Genomic DNA, 17860 nt, shown 5'->3' on the forward strand with positions numbered 1-17860 from the left:
GAAATCTATTTCAATATGAGCTAAAAGTAAATAGAGGAACACACGCAAGGAGGCGTCTTTATCTATATTCTGAAATTTGACTGCTTTCAGAAGCAGTCAAATACCTCCCCCTCCCCACAATGAATTCCCAAAAACGTGCTCTTGTGGCAGTATGGACTTTGAATAAGACACACTTTTTCGATATAAAAAACGTGCAAGAAACCTTCATTTAAGCTCATACAAATAAAAAATTGAAAAAAAAAATCAATAAAAATTATTTAAGCCATTTCTATAACCCATTTCTTGACTTTTTTTTGACGCAATTCAACCAGGATTAAAACAAGCTAAATAAAAGCACGAGTTAAAACTGCAGTTCCTAGCTGCTAGCTTACATTACGATTGCTGGTACTTGTTCCTGTAAACACGAGGGGGAGGGAGAGGGGGTGGTGGTGGTGACAAGATTGGTAAAAAGAAAGAGTTGCATCCCAGAAACGCGCTTCCTTAACCTTGTGACTCTCTTACCCTCGAAATAGTCCTGCGAACCCCCATTTGCTAAGGGCCAAACCTGTGTCAACCTATGCGTGCCATCTATATATTAAACAGGGGCATACAAACATGCATATAAAACCGTAATAAGGTCGGGGAGGGTGGCGAAGAACTTGGCTCGCGTTTAATTTCGACATTTTGCAACATTCACCATAATCCACAATACAGCATTAATTTCATTTTTTTTGCGCATTTCATTCGGATAGTCCCCTCAAAATAGATCATCGTTCAAAAGCCGGTTTAGTTGTGCCAATAATCCCCACCAAGAAGAGGAGAACAAACCGCAATATCAACTAAAATACGATAATTTTGCGTAAAATCGTCAAAACAAATTTGTCAACTTTGTAAGATAACATACTCGAATAAACTATACAAAACAATGACATATTGAAGAGGTTTACATTGATTGGGAAATTTCTACAATTGTACAATAAACTAAAAAAAAAAAAATCAGTACAAATAAAATACATTAAACTAAACTTGAGTTGTAAAATTACAAGAAAAAAAAAACAGTTTAAATATAGTTGTCCTTTTTGGACGAATATCATGGTTCCAGCGTCAGATCCAGCCTAGTAAAGAACGAGCTCTAGCCCATAGTAACCTAAAGTTGAAAAATACCTAAAAAATCATCCAGTATTGTAAATTATGAGCACCTTAGCAACTAGCGACACAAATGCATTAGTTAAAGAATAATATAGCAAATGTTTTTAATGAGTAGTTGATCTAATTAGAAAGAAAAAAGTAAAATATTAACATTTAATAAGATTTTTCAGCAGCATGTATTTAAATTGATTTTTTTTTTTACTACGAACTTCATTATTGCTTGAGAAGGACTATTCTGATGTTGAATTAAGTACTAGTTCGAGTCTTTTTTTTTCTTCAATATTAGACCTAGTAAACCCTCTTTTAAATGAACTATTAAAAAATTTAATCCAGAAAAAGGTATACATATTCTACGTCAAAGATATGCGTAAAACAAATACACAATATTATATAGTGACAAACACAGTTTTCTATTCTTATGAAACATTACCTTTTAGCAAAATGTTCCTTAGATATCAGACCGTTTTCATCCACACATATTAAAATTCAATGCTGGTAAGAACCCCACTCAAATTTCCTACATTTTCGTATCATCCACCTCAAATTTATTTTGATTTTCAGCTTTGTTGATTTTTCAGAATTGGAATCCTGCTTCCTCCGTTTTATACCGTCTACAAATACATCCTTGCGCATATTTCTGATCTGTGCTAAGATATAGTCGAATCTTTCAACAGAATCTACCAAGAACTTGGACATATAAAATACTTTTTTTTTTCAAAAAAGAATATCTTGGAAAAAAGAAACTTTGCAAATTACTTTTAAAAAATTCTGCTATCTAAACTTCTCATGATTGGAAGAACTTTCTCTTTGCTACTTCTAATGTCTGGCCAATGCTATAGGTTAAAGCTTAATATAAATACTTATATAGAAAGAAACTAATATCGAAATCTGCCATCTTTCCGATTCAAATCTGACTCTCATGATTACTAGCCAAATGTATTAACCTGTGCGTTTTTAATTTTCGGCTTTTTTTTTAAATAACTAAAGCATATAAGGTCTCTCTATAAGGTCTATTTAGTTGAGATATTAATGAGAAATTAGTTATATTAATCCTTTTGACCGCAGCCATAACAAGTAAATATAATTATTCCTGCCTTCTCATTTTAAAACACAGGATACCATTCACTCCCAATCCAAGTAAATCTAAACAGAATACTGAATAAATTATAAGTCATGACGAGTCATAAGCAAGAATATATCCTTGCTCTTGCAAACAAAACAGACGACGCTCCACCGCTTCCCGGTACCGACCAAGAACCTCTCGGTCTGCTGGGTCAATTACTTGCTGCTGCAAGCTATGTAATAGGATCTGCGCTGTCTGATATCGTCGAAAACAATCACCTGGACTTCCAAAAAGCTCATCTAAAGCTGCAGACTGACACATATAGAGAGCATGGTTGTAGATTAACTTGTCTGCAGTAACATTACTGGCTGGAGAGCTCAGACCGATGTTCTGCAGATTTACAGGTGTATTGAGAGACTTAGAGGCCTTAAGACAGTCGTGATATCGGTGATTTAGTTTTGCCACAACTAAAAAAAGTTTTTGAATAAGATTTACGTTAGCAGTATTCGATAAGCACTTTTGCTTATGGGAAGAAAATGATTTCATTTTACTTAAACGGCTTGTAAAGGATACTTAATTTTCGTTAGAAGCTTCACAACATAACGATTACGGCACTCGATAGAATTTTAAAGGTGATCCAAGTCTTCTGTACCTAGACCTATCGACGACTGAATGTTTTCACTATCAATAATTCCAACGCCAACTTAACCAGCCAAAAAACTGGTTAAACATTTACTAATAGAACCAAAAGTACAACAACAGCAAAAAAGGATTAAGAACAATAGCTGATAGAGTTTGACTTACTCTATTCTTTGGGACTTATTTTTACTGTTTACTTACAAAGAGCAAGATTGGATTACGAATAAGAAAATAGCTTAGGTCGGGCATAAATTTCAACTCCCTTTAAGGGAGACTTCTGACGAAAATGCCTTGTTCTTAATTCTTGAATTCATGAACAGGGATATATCTGAGGAAAGAAAAAAAATACAAAGAAACCTATTAATTTTCAAAAAAAGTTCGAGACTCTATATCACCCTTGGGTGACTCTTCAGAGTATGTTTTAAATTAGAAAAATATTTAATAGTTGAATGTTATGTGTATTAAATCTGTTGTATATATTTGAGTTAAACTGTATTCTGCTGCCTTTTTCTTTTTTTTTTCTTTTCTTATTTAATAGTTGAATTTTGAGCTATTCAAACTGTTGTGTATTTTTGTGTTAAACTGTACTTTGCTACCTTTTTCTTCTTTTTTTTTATTCATACTCTATCCCCTATTGTATTTGTACAGTTTTGGCAGGCAATAAATCTATATCGTATCATATTATTAATAAGAAGTCTTTCGGAGACTGGTGATTCTTTAAAAGATAAACTTTTAAAAGCTTCTAAACAGCATTGGCCAACACTCTGAAAAAAAATCAAGCCATTGCACTCATTAACAGTGGCACAGCTTACCTGGCACAGACCTGGCTAAACTGGCCTAATGGCCAGTTGGCTAAGTTGGCCTAACCTGGCACAGCTTCAAACATTTCTTAGTTTATCGAGTAGAGAGTTATCAAGTAGAAGTCATTTTGGAAGTTCTTCTAAGCCAAATCTTATCTATAAAGCCGCTTCTAGAGTGATAAGTGTATACTGAGTAAATAACGCAAGCAAAGAAAGCGTAATCAAAATGCACCAGCTAGATTTTAAGTTTCCCTTCAGAAGTCGGTCCAAATTTTTGAATTTTTCTAGTTTGCTTTGTTCTCTATTCCTTCAATATTTTCGCAGGTACATGATTTTATTTTATAGCATCCAGGAAAATATTCGACCTAAAACAAATCTCTCTGGTCTTTAGAGTTTAGCTTCGGTAACAGGACTCTTTCTGCTTTGAGAATCAGCCAAATTCCCAAGCACCGGTTTGAGTTACTTCCAAAATTCATGGACCCTGAACCCAAGATAAATTTACGATAACGGAAAAAATCTATTCAAAGAATTCCTGATTCAAGAAGAGACGACTCCCACCCGAATATAGTTTGGTATCACAATATTCAGTGAAATAACCTTCCCAAGGTTCTTTGCCTCGGACTTGACGCCGTGTTAGTTCCTCGAATCGAAAAAGAGATCAAATGCACAGTTTTAAAATTCAATACAAATGTTGACACGCATACAAGCTAATAACAGTCAGGAAAGGTATCTTCTAAATCTACTATTAGCAAGATATCTTACAAACCTACACAAGAGGATATACCAGTTGCGTCTGGGTTTGTTTTGCGTTCAAACTAGCACATAACACAACTAATTAATTTACAATGAATTTAAAAACAGCCATCAGATGTTAGTATCTTTAATTTTTCTTCTTTCTAAACAGCATTTGTTTTCTTCTTCGTATTTTTTTCGTTTGTTTTCTTCATATTTTTAGGCTGCTTTCTATTTTTTTTTTAACTTACTAATAGTATATTTTTTTTTACTTTCCTCGTTTTCTTTCGCTAGTAAAGGTTTCCAGTTATGAAGCCAAACTATTCAGACTTTTTAATCATATAAATAGGTCTTTACAAGTTGAAGTTCTGATTTTCAACATCTTAACTAAAAATTTCACTCGTTATTATATTTTACAGCATTTTGATTATGAATGAAAGATAGAGTATTCTTAAAAAATATTTTGTGATAATTAATCCCGAGAAAATGGCAAACTTTCGATCTTCTAGGAAAACTGAGTACGAGAGAAAACACTACACAGGCTGTACTTCCGAGAGATTTCGCATCCCAACTGAAGTACTGTAGTTGTATTAGACCTTCTCTTGAATATGCATGTCCAGCTTGCCATACGCTTCTGACGAAAGATCAATGAGGTAGACATGAGATGGTACAAAAAAGAGCTGTAATAATTATTCTTGGACACAACGACTCAACACTTGAGGATGCACTAAAACAAACAACTCAACTTGAATTTACTTGATAGTCCTAGACACGAGCTGACATATCGAATTGGACTAAAGGGTTTGAACTGTGAAACTCATCATGGTTTTATTATCCGAGCTTGAGATCCCCCCCCCCTTTATAAAAGGACCAGGCACTTGCCTCTAACAAATAAAAAAGAACTGTCCACAATTCATGACTTACCCAGCCTCCAGTACCGAGAGATATAGTAAATGAGTTGTCCCTTATTTTACTAGTCATTTTAATAATATCGTCTTAAGAAGTATTTAATAGTTAATTTTTAATGTAGTTTATTTCAGGGATTTGCCCTATTTTTAACTTATGAAGAACTTATGTTCATGTATGCAATATTCACTTTACTGTGTGCATGACGTACCTTTTATACAGTATTTTAAATTGACTTATATGTGCTATTGATGTAATCTGTTTACTATACGGTTACTATTATAATCGTGAACCGTGTAACCTGACTCTTAGCATATGTAAATTCTATTAATGACTTATTTTAATATCTTGACCTTGAAGCAGCACTTGCCTCTTTAAATTTTTGATGTTGCTGTTTTTTCCTTACTACTTGTTTAGCTTTGTCTTTTTTTTTAGCTATTATAGATAATATATATATATATATTCTATACACGAGAGGGCACCGTCTGCACTATATATTTGCACAGCTGCACAATATATTTGCACAGCTGCACAACTGGCAAAAGATTGTCACAAAAAGTTGCACAGCTGCACTATATATTTGCACAGCTGCACAACTGCAAAAAATTGTCACAAAAAGTTGCACAGCTGCACTATATATTTGCACAGCAGCACAACTGGCAAAAAATTGTCACAAAAAGTTGCACAGCTGCACTATATATTTGCACAGCTGCACGACTGGCAAAAAATTGTCACAAAAAGTTGCACAGCTGCACTATATATTTGCACAGCTGCACGACTGGCAAAAAATTATCACAAAAAATTGCACAGCTGCACTATATATTTGCACAGCTGCACAACTGGCAAAAAATTGTCACAAAAAGTTGCACAGCTGCACTATATATTTGCACAGCTGGCAAAAAATTGTCAACCATGTAAGCAAAATAAATTTTATGGCAGTCTCTTGAAAACGTCACACGAAATCTTAAAGCAACTACTAAATATTTTAAATAGCAATTTTCATGAAATTCAGGATTTGAGTTGCGTACATAATACTTTATTTAAAAAAGACTATTAGGAACTATAATTAGCCGTATTCGCATTTAAAGAAAGAAAAGCGACTAAAACAATGCAAACGTGTACGTATTTAATATGTTTTAAATCATTTAATGTATTTCATATTAATTATATTCTATATGTAAAAACAGATAAAGGAAAAACTAAAAGAAAAAAGAGAACATATACAAATAAAAAAAATCCAACAAAAAGGAGATGATATAGTGGAGAGGATAGGCAAACTTAATTACAATCACTTTTTCCCATAAAAAGGGCAGCACAATCTTTAACTTCCAATCGAATGAACCCTCTCCAAGTTTCACGACGACCCCTTCTATACCAATTGGTGAGAAGTTTCGATGTTCACTATTTCCTCACTGTGATTTCCTACTGCAAAATCTCAGGAAAAAAATTTACACTTCAAGGCAAATAAAGATAATAAATTAATTTTTCATTGAAGACGGCAATTTGTATTGTTAAGTTAATTAACATACCAAACTAGTGATGATGGTGAGGAAATAGGGACTGATTATAATTGATGCACAGGGAAGATGACACTGATTGAAACATAATATTAAGCTGTCTTACCTGACTTTACAGTAGACGATGGTTGAAGTCGTTTGGCTTCTAGTTCTTCTTTCGCCAAACTTAAGGCAGAGCTTAAATATTGCAGACATCGAACGTACAAAATCAATTGCTCTGCATGCGTATTTGAATTTGCGTTGGAATCTTTAGGACTTCTAAAAGATACAAAATAGTTCAAGGCAAAGACATTAAGACAAAACAAGATTGGGGACATTATATTATTTTTATGAAGTTGGGGTTTGATTCTGCCAACAACTACAGCGGCTGGATCGAAAATCTTCGCTAAGCATAGGTTACTTATAAAAAAAATAAAGAATTCACCGATTCAGGCATAATAGTACAATATAGTACAACGACGAAGATTGCAAGGGTTAAGGGTAAGGATTGTAAGGGTAAGATTGTAAGGGACTGAAGAACAACTGTTACTCACAACAACAAGATCTTTTTAACAAAAGATAAATCGACTAAAGGATGCACACGGTTTTAAATGTTACGATACACCACAAGGGATTTTAGAAATATTTCACGTGTGTCAGCATTTCAAACTTAAGCTTTCCCCGAAATTAATCCTTTTGTCAAGCTGAAAAATAACTTATTTCGTAAGCACTAACTTGAGTGCTATTTACCACTGAAATTCCACGGCTTTTAGGACTCTTCATTATTGCCAACAACGTTCACAATGTATGCCAGTTTTGTATTGTTTTGAACCCACCCCCTTCAAACCTTTTGAAAAAAATAACACCTTTATAATCAATGATGGTATTTATTTGTAGTTTGTACGTCTACACCGATACAATTTTTTAACAATAAATACATTTACCGAAGCTAATATTTGATAAAATCCGAAAAAAAAACGAACAAAAACTATCATTAAAATGAGCGGTAGAGGTTTGAAATTTCTCTTTAATAACTATTAATTAAAGAATTAGGACGAACCCGCCTTATACCCCCTCATCATCCGTATTGCAAACATAGTATAAATATATACCTCCAAATGAAAGGGAAGTTAGTGGCTTAGACTCATCCATTTCCACCTGAACCACCTATGATAGATAGTTTTAAAATTTGAGCCTGAAAATGCTTTCTTGAGGCTTTTATTATACTCCATCCCACTTGGAATGCACTGACTTCCATCCTTAGAAATGATGCAAGTATCTATAATATCTAACATTGGATAAATAGTTTATAATATAATATTATGATGAAAAGAGAAATCACCAATGCAACAGCACAAACACATAAAAAAAAGGAAAAAAAAGAGAGAGACAGAAAGAGAAAAGGAAGACTGTTTTCCTAAATTAGTGACTAATATAGACCAGCATTTGAATGAGGCCTTAACCCTACTCATCCATACAATCACATAGGTCAAACAGCATAGCCATACACAATCAACCATAAAGAATAATCCATGGACAGGCAGTCATGTCGTCAATAAGTATAAGTCGTCATTTATATAAATTGGCTACAACAACGGTGCATTTAGCAGACAGCATCTATGTATTTAAAAGCAAATATGTCAACACATCCCATTTTTTATAAACATCCCTTCGATCGTTCCAAGCCGATTGGCTATCTCAGGATTCTGGCCCTGTTCAGGCGTAAATCTTAGCTTTGAATAACAACATAATAGAAAATGCCACTTTACTATGGTAAAGCAGAATTTTGAATTTCTATATGACTAAGTTGTCTTTAATAGCCTACACCATTGCTTTTCTTAGGTTTCTTCTAGAAAAACGAACAAAGAACTAGCACAGTTCCATGACAATCCTTCTCGGGGAAAATTCGAAGTTTAACATCATTTTACGAGGTAGCTTTAGGGTCCTCAGACAAATCAAATTTTACTGAATAATTTTCAGTGAGATGACATGCCATTCTGCACATTTCAACCCGTTTTTTCTAAAACTATGGAAATCTTCTTATGCTTAAGACTTTTTATAAAAAATTATAATTACTTTATTCTGCATATCAAGAATCCGCATAAAAACTAAATGCTAATAACATCATATATATTTGATTTTTGGAGTTTCTGTTTGTAGTGCCGAGAGTCACTATTTACTTAAAGTTCGTTACCACGAACTGATTGAACCAAGGCTCTTTCGAGTGAGAAAGAGGCTGCCATCCCCCCTTAAACCCTATTATCTAAGTTTCAAGTGAATTTATATATTTTGAAGTTTCGAGACTGATAATCATCCAGAAAAAAGATAATCATCCTTAAAATATTCCTTGAATGGGAAGGTTATAAAATAATAATAAAAAAAATGTCAGGATTATTATTTCACCATTTTCAAGGAGTTCTGTAGGGAGATCTTCTTTTTAGAAGATTCCAATTCTTCATTATGTGATTCCTTCCGTTGTTTAAAAAGGGCATTAAATTTCTAATTCCAGTTCGACAAACCCTCCTATTGACATCCAACGACCACTAGTTCAATACGACCACCCTGAAGAATTAAATAGATAAAAACATATCCTCAAGCGTAATTCTCAGGACAAAACACAAAATTTCGTATTTAAGAAGATGGGACCTCAATACTTTAGTCGTATATGCACATTTGTGCTACAAAGTGGAAGGGGATATTTGAGGGATCAGACCGTTTGTTGTAGCCCCCAATCATACCGGTTGAAAACTCTAGCGATATTGTTTAAAAACCTCGCATTAAAATATTTTAAGCAAATTATAAATTACTTTTACTACTACTACTAACAACTGACTGCTGCATCAAGCCACCTGAGGCCAACACAGCCACATGCACTCCTCCTCCATACAATATACTCGAAGCCTCCCTCCTTAGACCCTCCAGGAAGTTACCATTCCCCTTAAATATTTCCTTACGACATCCCCCAGCCCCATTCAAGACGACTCGCTTTCGTTTGGCCGAAAAGGACAATCTTTGGCAATCTGTCATCTTTCATCCGCAGAACATGTCTGACCCATCTCAACCTTTCTCTCATTATAGCCTAGAAAGCCGGATTGAAGCGTATTTTTCGTACAGCTTACTATTTGAATTACGATCATTCAGCTAGGTACCCAAAACAATCTGCAGGCAATAGTTCTGGAAAATACCTAGCAACTCCTCTTCGGTTTTTCAAAGTATCCATGCTTTAGAGTCAGAACCATATTGTAGCTTACAATACTCTAAGCTTGGTTCGCAGACTTATTGGCAATCTGTCATCTTTCATCCGCAGAACATGTCTGACCCATCTCAACCTTTCTCTCATTATAGCCTAGAAAGCCGGATTGAAGCGTATTTTTCGTACAGCTTACTATTTGAATTACGATCATTCAGCTAGGTACCCAAAACAATCTGCAGGCAATAGTTCTGGAAAATACCTAGCAACTCCTCTTCGGTTTTTCAAAGTATCCATGCTTTAGAGTCAGAACCATATTGTAGCTTACAATACTCTAGGCTTGGTTCGCAGACTTATCTTCCTATTCTTCCAAATTTTTTTCAACCGTCTAAAAACTCCCTGGGCCTTGGCTATTCTACTTTAAATATCTTCACTGCACCTACGTCTATAATAATGATACTACCAGAGCGATGTTATTCTCATACATACTATAAAGGAAACAATAAAGATACAAATTGAATTACAACTGAAATGAAAAAAACAAAAAACAAAAAAAAACGATTAAGCTCAAGATTAACTTTTAAAGCGCATGTCTAAAGAAATCCTGATTTTCAGAATTTATTTCTCGAAAATTAAAACTTCGCTTTATGTCGAGTAAAGCAAGAATTGTTGCCTGAATACTGAGTATGCTACTGCAAAAAAGGCATTTTTTCATAATTTTAAAGGACAGGAGAAGGCATGTCAATTTTTCGCATTTTGGAAATTATTGTTCAAGAGTTTGGACTTGAAGATATCCGTAAAAATTGTATTCAAGCAAGCCGAATAGCGTATAAATTAAGCAAATAATACAAAATAATAATAATAATAATAAAAAATCCACTCCGTCCTCCTCCCCCTGAAAAAAAACAATCCTTTATGGGGCCTGTACATCAATTGTAGTGGCGTAAATTAAGCGAAAAAGCAATTTGTACAGGTCACTGACCTGTACAAATTGACCATTTTCGTAAAATACACTTATTTTGGTATAAAAAAAACCCAGTAAGTTCAACAGAAATAGTCAAAATGTACAAGAAATCGTCAAGATTGAGAAAGGAAGAAATAAAGAAGAAAAGGCACTCACCTTGCAATTCCGTGTTCTACAGCGACGGCCAGGGGCGAACTCAAAGTTTTTGCCAGATCAATGATACATTCCACCAGGGCCAAAACAAACTGCAATTTTGCAAGAGTTTCATTATGTTCGGCCTCTAACAAGGTTTCTTCTTGTAGCTCAGGAGCAACAAACACAATCGGTCCGCTCATATCATTACTGGGTGATGATCCAAGCGTAAAATCATTTGGTATCTCCTGACTTTGGGGTCTTGAGGCTATGAACAAAAAAAAAAAGAACTTCAGTAGGGCTGAGTTCAATAAAAAGGACTTATGGTCCATATCAACTCTACTATTACCACAACTACTACTAATAACTCACTGCAGCACCAAGCCGCCTGAGGCCAACACAGCTACGCACGCTCTTCCTCCAACCTAATCTATTCAAGGCCTCCCTCTTTACACCCTCCCAGGAAGTTCCCATTTCCTTTAAATCTTTATTTATGACATCCTCACAACCCAGACAAGGACGACCTGCTTTCCGTGTAGCCCCAAACGGTTGACCAAAAAGGACAATCTTTGGCAATTCTTCGTATTTAGGATTTATTAGTGGTTACTTCTTTGTTGGAGCATAGTCCAAGGCTGTGGAGTTGATGACTTATAAATTCCAATCCCGATCCCTAGTATTTTAGTATTTACGACTGATTCTGTGGATTCTTCCTTTTCAAGTTACTTTTAATATTTGCCTAAATTAGCGCTTTAAAAACTATCAAGCGTGGATCAGATCATCTTGATAGGAAAAATGTCCAACGTGGCAAGCCAGATGGATCAGATATACTACGACGAAAAAAAAACGTAACTTGAGTCACTGTTTATTGATTCTCTTCGAATCCAACTAATCCGTATGCATAATTCTGTTCCCAAATCCAAAGGCTTAATTTCACGCGACTCCGAGTCTACAACTGCCGTATTCTTATAAACAAAACTTGTTTGTGTGCGTGTCATATTTGATATTAAAACCTTATTTGTGGAGATTTTTTTTATGAATAAAGAAAAAGTTCAGAGTAAAACAAGTGAATTGATTCTAAAATCTCAGAAAATTTGAAAAGTCAACTTGACCGACCCAGTTTCTACACAGCCCATATCAGGGGGGTAATTTCACTAAATGCTAGGGGGGGGGGGGGGGGGCAAAGTCGGAACCAATTTTCCCCAATCAAGTGAAAGTGACAATAGAAACTAAAAAAAATAGCCGTTTGGTACAATAAAGGTACAATTTAGTACTTTAAAAGTACTATAAAGGTACTTTATAGTGCTATACAAAGGTAACTTATAGTACAATAAAGGTAAATATGTACTAAAAACTGATCTGTTTCTGTTGATGCTTGGATTATGCAGGTTTATCTCAGTTTTGACAAGATTTTGGAAGACACCAAATTTCAGCTGGTGGAGGGACAAACTCGAGTCTTGGAAGCAAACCGAGATCTGGGAGGGCAGTTGCCTCCCTGTCCCATAGCAAAACACAGCCCTGAGCCCAGGTGACATATTATGACGCATCATACTTGTCTGACATGCTTTAACTCGAAGCCTATTAGTAATAATTAGCTTGGTACCCACATACCTCTTCTGGGTACTAAACAAGTGCATTTTTCCATCCAAGGTATTAAATAGATGACATTGTAGCTTTTACAATAGTATGATATATTTCTGCTGTTTTTTACCCACTTAATGGTCAAAACCGTCAAAAATCTATATAATACATTCGAGTTTCGGACGGTCATGCAACAAACTGGTGAAATATTCATTTTTCCTGTCACAAGAGGATTTTTTCCTCTTGTGACACGTTTCATTTTTCCTTCATTTTTTTTCTTCAAAACGTCTGAGGTTCATTAGGTTTAATGCTATCCATAAAAACTAAGAACCTAAGAAAATTTGCTCAATTTTGGAAAGAGGGAAAACACCCCCAAAACGTCAAGAATCTTAATGCAAATCACTATATCAGGTCCAGTATATCAGAGGACCATTCTGTATAGGTTTCAAGCCCCAAGATTTTTTTTTTTTGCCAGAAGATAGATCATGGACGCGTTTTTTTGCCTTTTTTCGTTCCTTTTTTCGCCAAGGATAATTGTATAGAACCAGTGACCCTAAAAGATTGAGAGAGGGCTCATTATGTGATCCCTTTCGTTTTTTAAAAAGGGCAGTATAATTCGAATCTAGTGCCCCTTTTAAGTGACCAAAACAATTGAAGGGCAGATAGAACCCCTCCCACGGTCCTTTTCCCTTCTAAGTCATCTGATCAAAATTTTGAGATAGTTATTTGATTCAACATAGATGAAAGGTCAAATAACTATGACTTGGGGTTAATATGACCCCCCTAGTCCATGGGAACAGGGGTGTAAGTTACACAATCTGTCATTTGTTCACACACAGTATTAGTTATTGAGAAAGAAACAGATTTTTTTAGGAGGGGGTGTTTACACGGGGATAATTTTTCGTGGGGAGGAAAGTTCCAGGGGGTGGCATTTTTGACGTGATTTAAAAACTGTTAGAAAATAAATTTAAAAAACGAGCTTTTTCAACTGAAATTGAAAGGCAAACTTAAAATTTAAAACGAACATAAATTATTCCGTATGTGAAAGGGCTTACCCCTTCCTCAACTCTCGCTTTTTCCGGTATGACTTTTGTCACAATTCTGAGATGTATTTTGAAGAACATTAAGACTTGAGCGCAAAGAACGAGGATTGACGAAGGGTTAGATCTCCTCACTTTCAGAATACTTCCTGTTCGTTTTAGGTTCTAATTTTGTTTTGTTTACTTTCAGCTGAAAACTTTTTTTTATTGGATATCAGTGAGCAACCAAATAAAGTGATGCTAGGTCCCAAGTAAAACTTGAAAGTGGTAAGTTTAACATTTGGAGCCGAAAAACGGTTTAATTAAAGCTTCTCCTACTATTAAGAAGCAGTAACCACAGAACAATTTTCAATAATACAATTGTTCTTCTCATCAAATTTAATGTACGAGTTTCCTGTTTAATTCACTACACGGTCAAATATTGCTGACACCAATGAAACCAAAAATGCAGTGAGGCCGATCAACGAGCTCCCTGTTCTTTTTCTATCAGTTTTGAAAAGATTGAGATGCAAGATACGAAATCTAAGTTTCTTAGGGCTCTAAAATGCAACTATGACTGTAAAAAGGGACTCAGTACCACAACAGTTATACAGTCTAATACTTTTGCTTTGGCAACAAGCTCGCATATCATACTTATCCAGAAACTGCCATTGCTGTAAACCGCAACAAAAATCTGTGGAGTTTATACAACTATAGCTTTTATTATAGATTCCGGCCAGAGTATGAATGTTTATTTCGGGAATTCCCCCCTCCCTGAAAAAAGGGATTCAGTACCACAACAGTTATACTGTCTAAGAGTAAACGTTTTTGCTTAGGCAACAAGCTCGCATATCATACTTATCCAGAAACTGCCATTGCTGTAAACCGCAACAAAAATCTGTGGAGTTTATACAACTATAGCTTTTGTTATAGATTCCGGTCAGAGTATGAATGTTTATTTCGAGCACTCCCCCCTCCCCTACCAATAGTTTCTGGTGCTTTGTTCCTAACCTATTTTTCCGTTTAGCTAGTCAAAAGCGTTTGATAAATTATACAAGACTTGATAGTCCTAGAAACCCAATTAAAATATCAAGGCGTACGTCACCACACAGAAGTATGCTTGAATGTGACAAGAATTGCATAAAAACGCTTGGCCCCACATTAGTTGTTCTTTTCCTATTTTTAAGTTTAGCTAATCATAAATGTTTGATAAACGATACAAAACTTGGAAGTCCTACAAACCCAACTCCAGTAACAAGACATATGTCACGAGAGATAGAGGTACATTTTAACGTGGCATATAAGGTTCAAAAACTAACCAAAATTGCATAAAAAAAAACAAAAAAAAACACAAAACTTAATTTTAAACAATCTTCAGTAATTCAATTTAAAGATGATCACCGTTGCCCTCGACCCCTTTCTTATCGCCAGTATTTCATTATATCATGTGTGTGGCTGATGAAAAACTATAAATTTGAATATTAAACTGGTGAGAGATATTGCTAATGTTCCGAAAGCCCTGTATTTTCAGCAAACACTCTAGTATTACAAAAGCACATTGAGCAAAGTGGTAAGGGAGTAGTAAGTATTCTTCAAACATTGGGCAAATATTGCACTTTAATTCTATTCCCAGCTCAAAAACATTTTTTTTTATGTGAAGAGATCATTTAGATTTTAGAATACGGTACTCCAATTTTAACATATAGATTACATAAATTCTACCTAGATATGTAAGCGCCCTTTGAGATCCGAATCGATGCCCCGAGGGGGATGAGGATAGATAATTCATGTCTGATCGTGTCCTCTGAAATGTTCCTTGGCGAGACAATGGTGGGGAACTTCCACACGATGAATTGCCATTGTCAACCTCGATTAGTGTTGAAAAACGACTATTAGGTAGAATCGGTGAGTGCATTGCTCCAGGTATCTGCGTGGGTAAACTCCCTGATCGTCTTAAAGGTGAAGACATGGTTCGTGTGTAGCAGCCTGGTGACATCCGTTGATGAGTCGGTGGTGGCGTGCCACAACTACTACCCGATGGTGAACGCTGTCGGCCTATTCCAAGAGACGGCGTGCCCATACAGAATTGCACCTATAACAATAAAACGTATAAATCGGCAATAAAAATTAATTAATTCAATCATCTTTTTTTAGATAGCAATACTTTTCAGTAAATCAAGATGAACTTTGATGACAAACTGTCTAAAATCTAAAACATCGTAGAGAGCTGTTTAATGGCTCATTTCGAAGGAAATTGATGGGACTAAAAACTTATTGTAAAGTCCTACCACAGTAGACATATATTGTCCATAGTGCTTGACTTTTACCAGAGCATTCTAAGGCCGGCTAAAGCTGTTAATTGGAAGTGTGAGACTAATATGCCAATATAGAAGTCCAAAATTAAAGCATAACAAACAAAAAATCAACCACATAATTAGGGCCCGACTGATATTGATATTTGGGGTCCGATACCATTACCGATGTATCGGTAGCATACCGATACAATACTGATATAATCTGCCCATAAATTGCCTCCTGGAAATACCTTACCGAAAATTTAAATCCCCCATTCTTACTCACATGCTTCTCCCTGGTCTATTACACATCAAAGATCAGCCTTAAATAATTTACTGTGTATTCCAAAAATTAGACCATTTATAAGAATTGTTTGATTTTCGTTAACTTTTCTGATCAATAGCTTCTGAGCACACAAAAGAACTGGCGGATATTTACGGAAGTGACAAATAAGAACAAAATTTAATCAAAGAAGTCGGCTTAGTTACAATAACACAAATACGTGAAAATCTGATTGAAAGAAGTGTAATATATTTATTGAAATTGACTATTCAAGATCCACGTTTCAATAGCGGGACTTTGAATTTTAATCTTTCAATTATTAATGTGAAAACTTTACATTCATATGATATGGTCTCTTACTGGCGACGTCATACTAGGCACACTGGCTACACAGGGGTGCAGCTTGAGTTTTCAGTTTGAATTTTCACTTTGATTTATAGAATATGTCGACAAAATTGTCCAGTGTACCGACAAATGCGGACTCACAAGATGAACTTTCAAGGGAAATGGGTAAATTTTCCAAGGTTTTGACAAGTGGTGGCGACACTTTTGAACCGCTCCCCATCTTAAAACACGCCTCTCCCTCTTAGCTGCACCTCGGAAAATTTAGTTTAAATATGCTTAAATGGAATACACTTATATGGACGCACTCATCATCCAAACATTATGAAACTTCAACACGCGACAACACTAAAAGTGATAATTTTTTTTTATGCAATATAAACTTAAGCATGTAGACGAAACGATTCAGGTTTGAAGCGACAGCTGCTTCACTTCTGCTTTCACAAGGAAACTTAATTTAAATTTAAATACAGCTTGTACTTCCTAATAGAATTCCTTACGGTTTTAGCTCAAGATTATTAGAATTGAATATTATTATTTTTTAAACAAGATACCGATTTTGGCACGATAACATGTTACTTCTTAAAACAATTAAAACAATATTTAAGAAAATGACTCACCGAGGGCGGGGAGAGTTGACTAATATCCGTGGAGATTCTCCGCAACTCTCGGGGTGTCACATTGCGCACCATTGAAATTGGTTGAGATCTTGGAACTACAGCAGTACTTGATTCCGTCGGAACAGAAAGATCTGGTAATGTGCACGCACGTTCTTTGTTTATGTTTTTGTACTGAAAGAAGAATAGTCACCAGCAACTATTTAACCTTTCCAAAAACGTAACGCAAAACAAAACATCACGATCTCTTTAGATTCAAAAAAGCAACTGTGCCAAAATAATTTGTAACAACGTAATTGGAATCATCAAACTCCAAAGATCAAGGTTAGACCTGTATATTATTTGAATAATCAATTTTCCACATAGATAAATTGGCATATATAATTCTAACAAACAATTTCTAATCCTTACGAAGTTACTGACGTAACTTTATGTACTAAGTCGAAGGCAACAGATGTAATGCAGAGACTAGTGGTTACAATTAGGGCCAATATTTCGAAGAATACCTTTTTTGGTATTCTGATTGTAAAAAAAATAAAAATAAATAAACAGCCCCCCCAGATTTTGATATATCTATATATATAAGAATAAGTTGTCTGTCTGGGTGTCTGTCTGTCAGGTGACGTCATGTTTCTGTGTCGACTGACGTCATGAAGTTAGTTGTCGTCATTTTTGCT

The 17860-nt window shown here is 35.2% G+C and overlaps 1 protein-coding gene across 1 annotated transcript; it reads right to left on the bottom strand.

Annotated features, from left to right (window-relative positions):
- Positions 1-1328: 1328 nt before the first annotated feature.
- LOC136042522 (serine/threonine-protein kinase unc-51-like) lies at positions 1329-17394 on the bottom strand. The gene is made up of 5 exons (XM_065727484.1): positions 17187-17394; positions 15370-15739; positions 11075-11318; positions 6892-7043; positions 1329-2658 (listed from the first exon to the last, which is right to left on the bottom strand). The coding sequence occupies exons 1-5, from the start codon at positions 17256-17258 to the stop codon at positions 2300-2302; spliced, it is 1197 nt and encodes a 398-aa protein (XP_065583556.1). The 5' UTR covers positions 17259-17394; the 3' UTR covers positions 1329-2299.
- Between the last annotated feature and the right edge of the window lie 466 nt (positions 17395-17860).

The sequence above is a fragment of the Artemia franciscana genome, unplaced genomic scaffold (assembly GCF_032884065.1).
Source record: "Artemia franciscana unplaced genomic scaffold, ASM3288406v1 Scaffold_1416, whole genome shotgun sequence".
In the NCBI taxonomy this organism is placed as follows: domain Eukaryota; kingdom Metazoa; phylum Arthropoda; class Branchiopoda; order Anostraca; family Artemiidae; genus Artemia; species Artemia franciscana.

Bases quoted from the DNA above. Each gene is read 5' to 3' on its own strand.
- LOC136042522 (XM_065727484.1), bottom strand. From the start codon at position 17,258: ATGGTGCGCAATGTGACACCCCGAGAGTTGCGGAGAATCTCCACGGAT. The intron at 15,740-17,186 runs GTGAGTCATTTT...TTATTGTTATAG, and splicing joins GTCAACTCTCCCCGCCCTCG to GTGCAATTCTGTATGGGCAC. The intron at 7,044-11,074 runs GTGAGTGCCTTT...TGTATCTTTTAG, and splicing joins GTAGAACACGGAATTGCAAG to AAGTCCTAAAGATTCCAACG.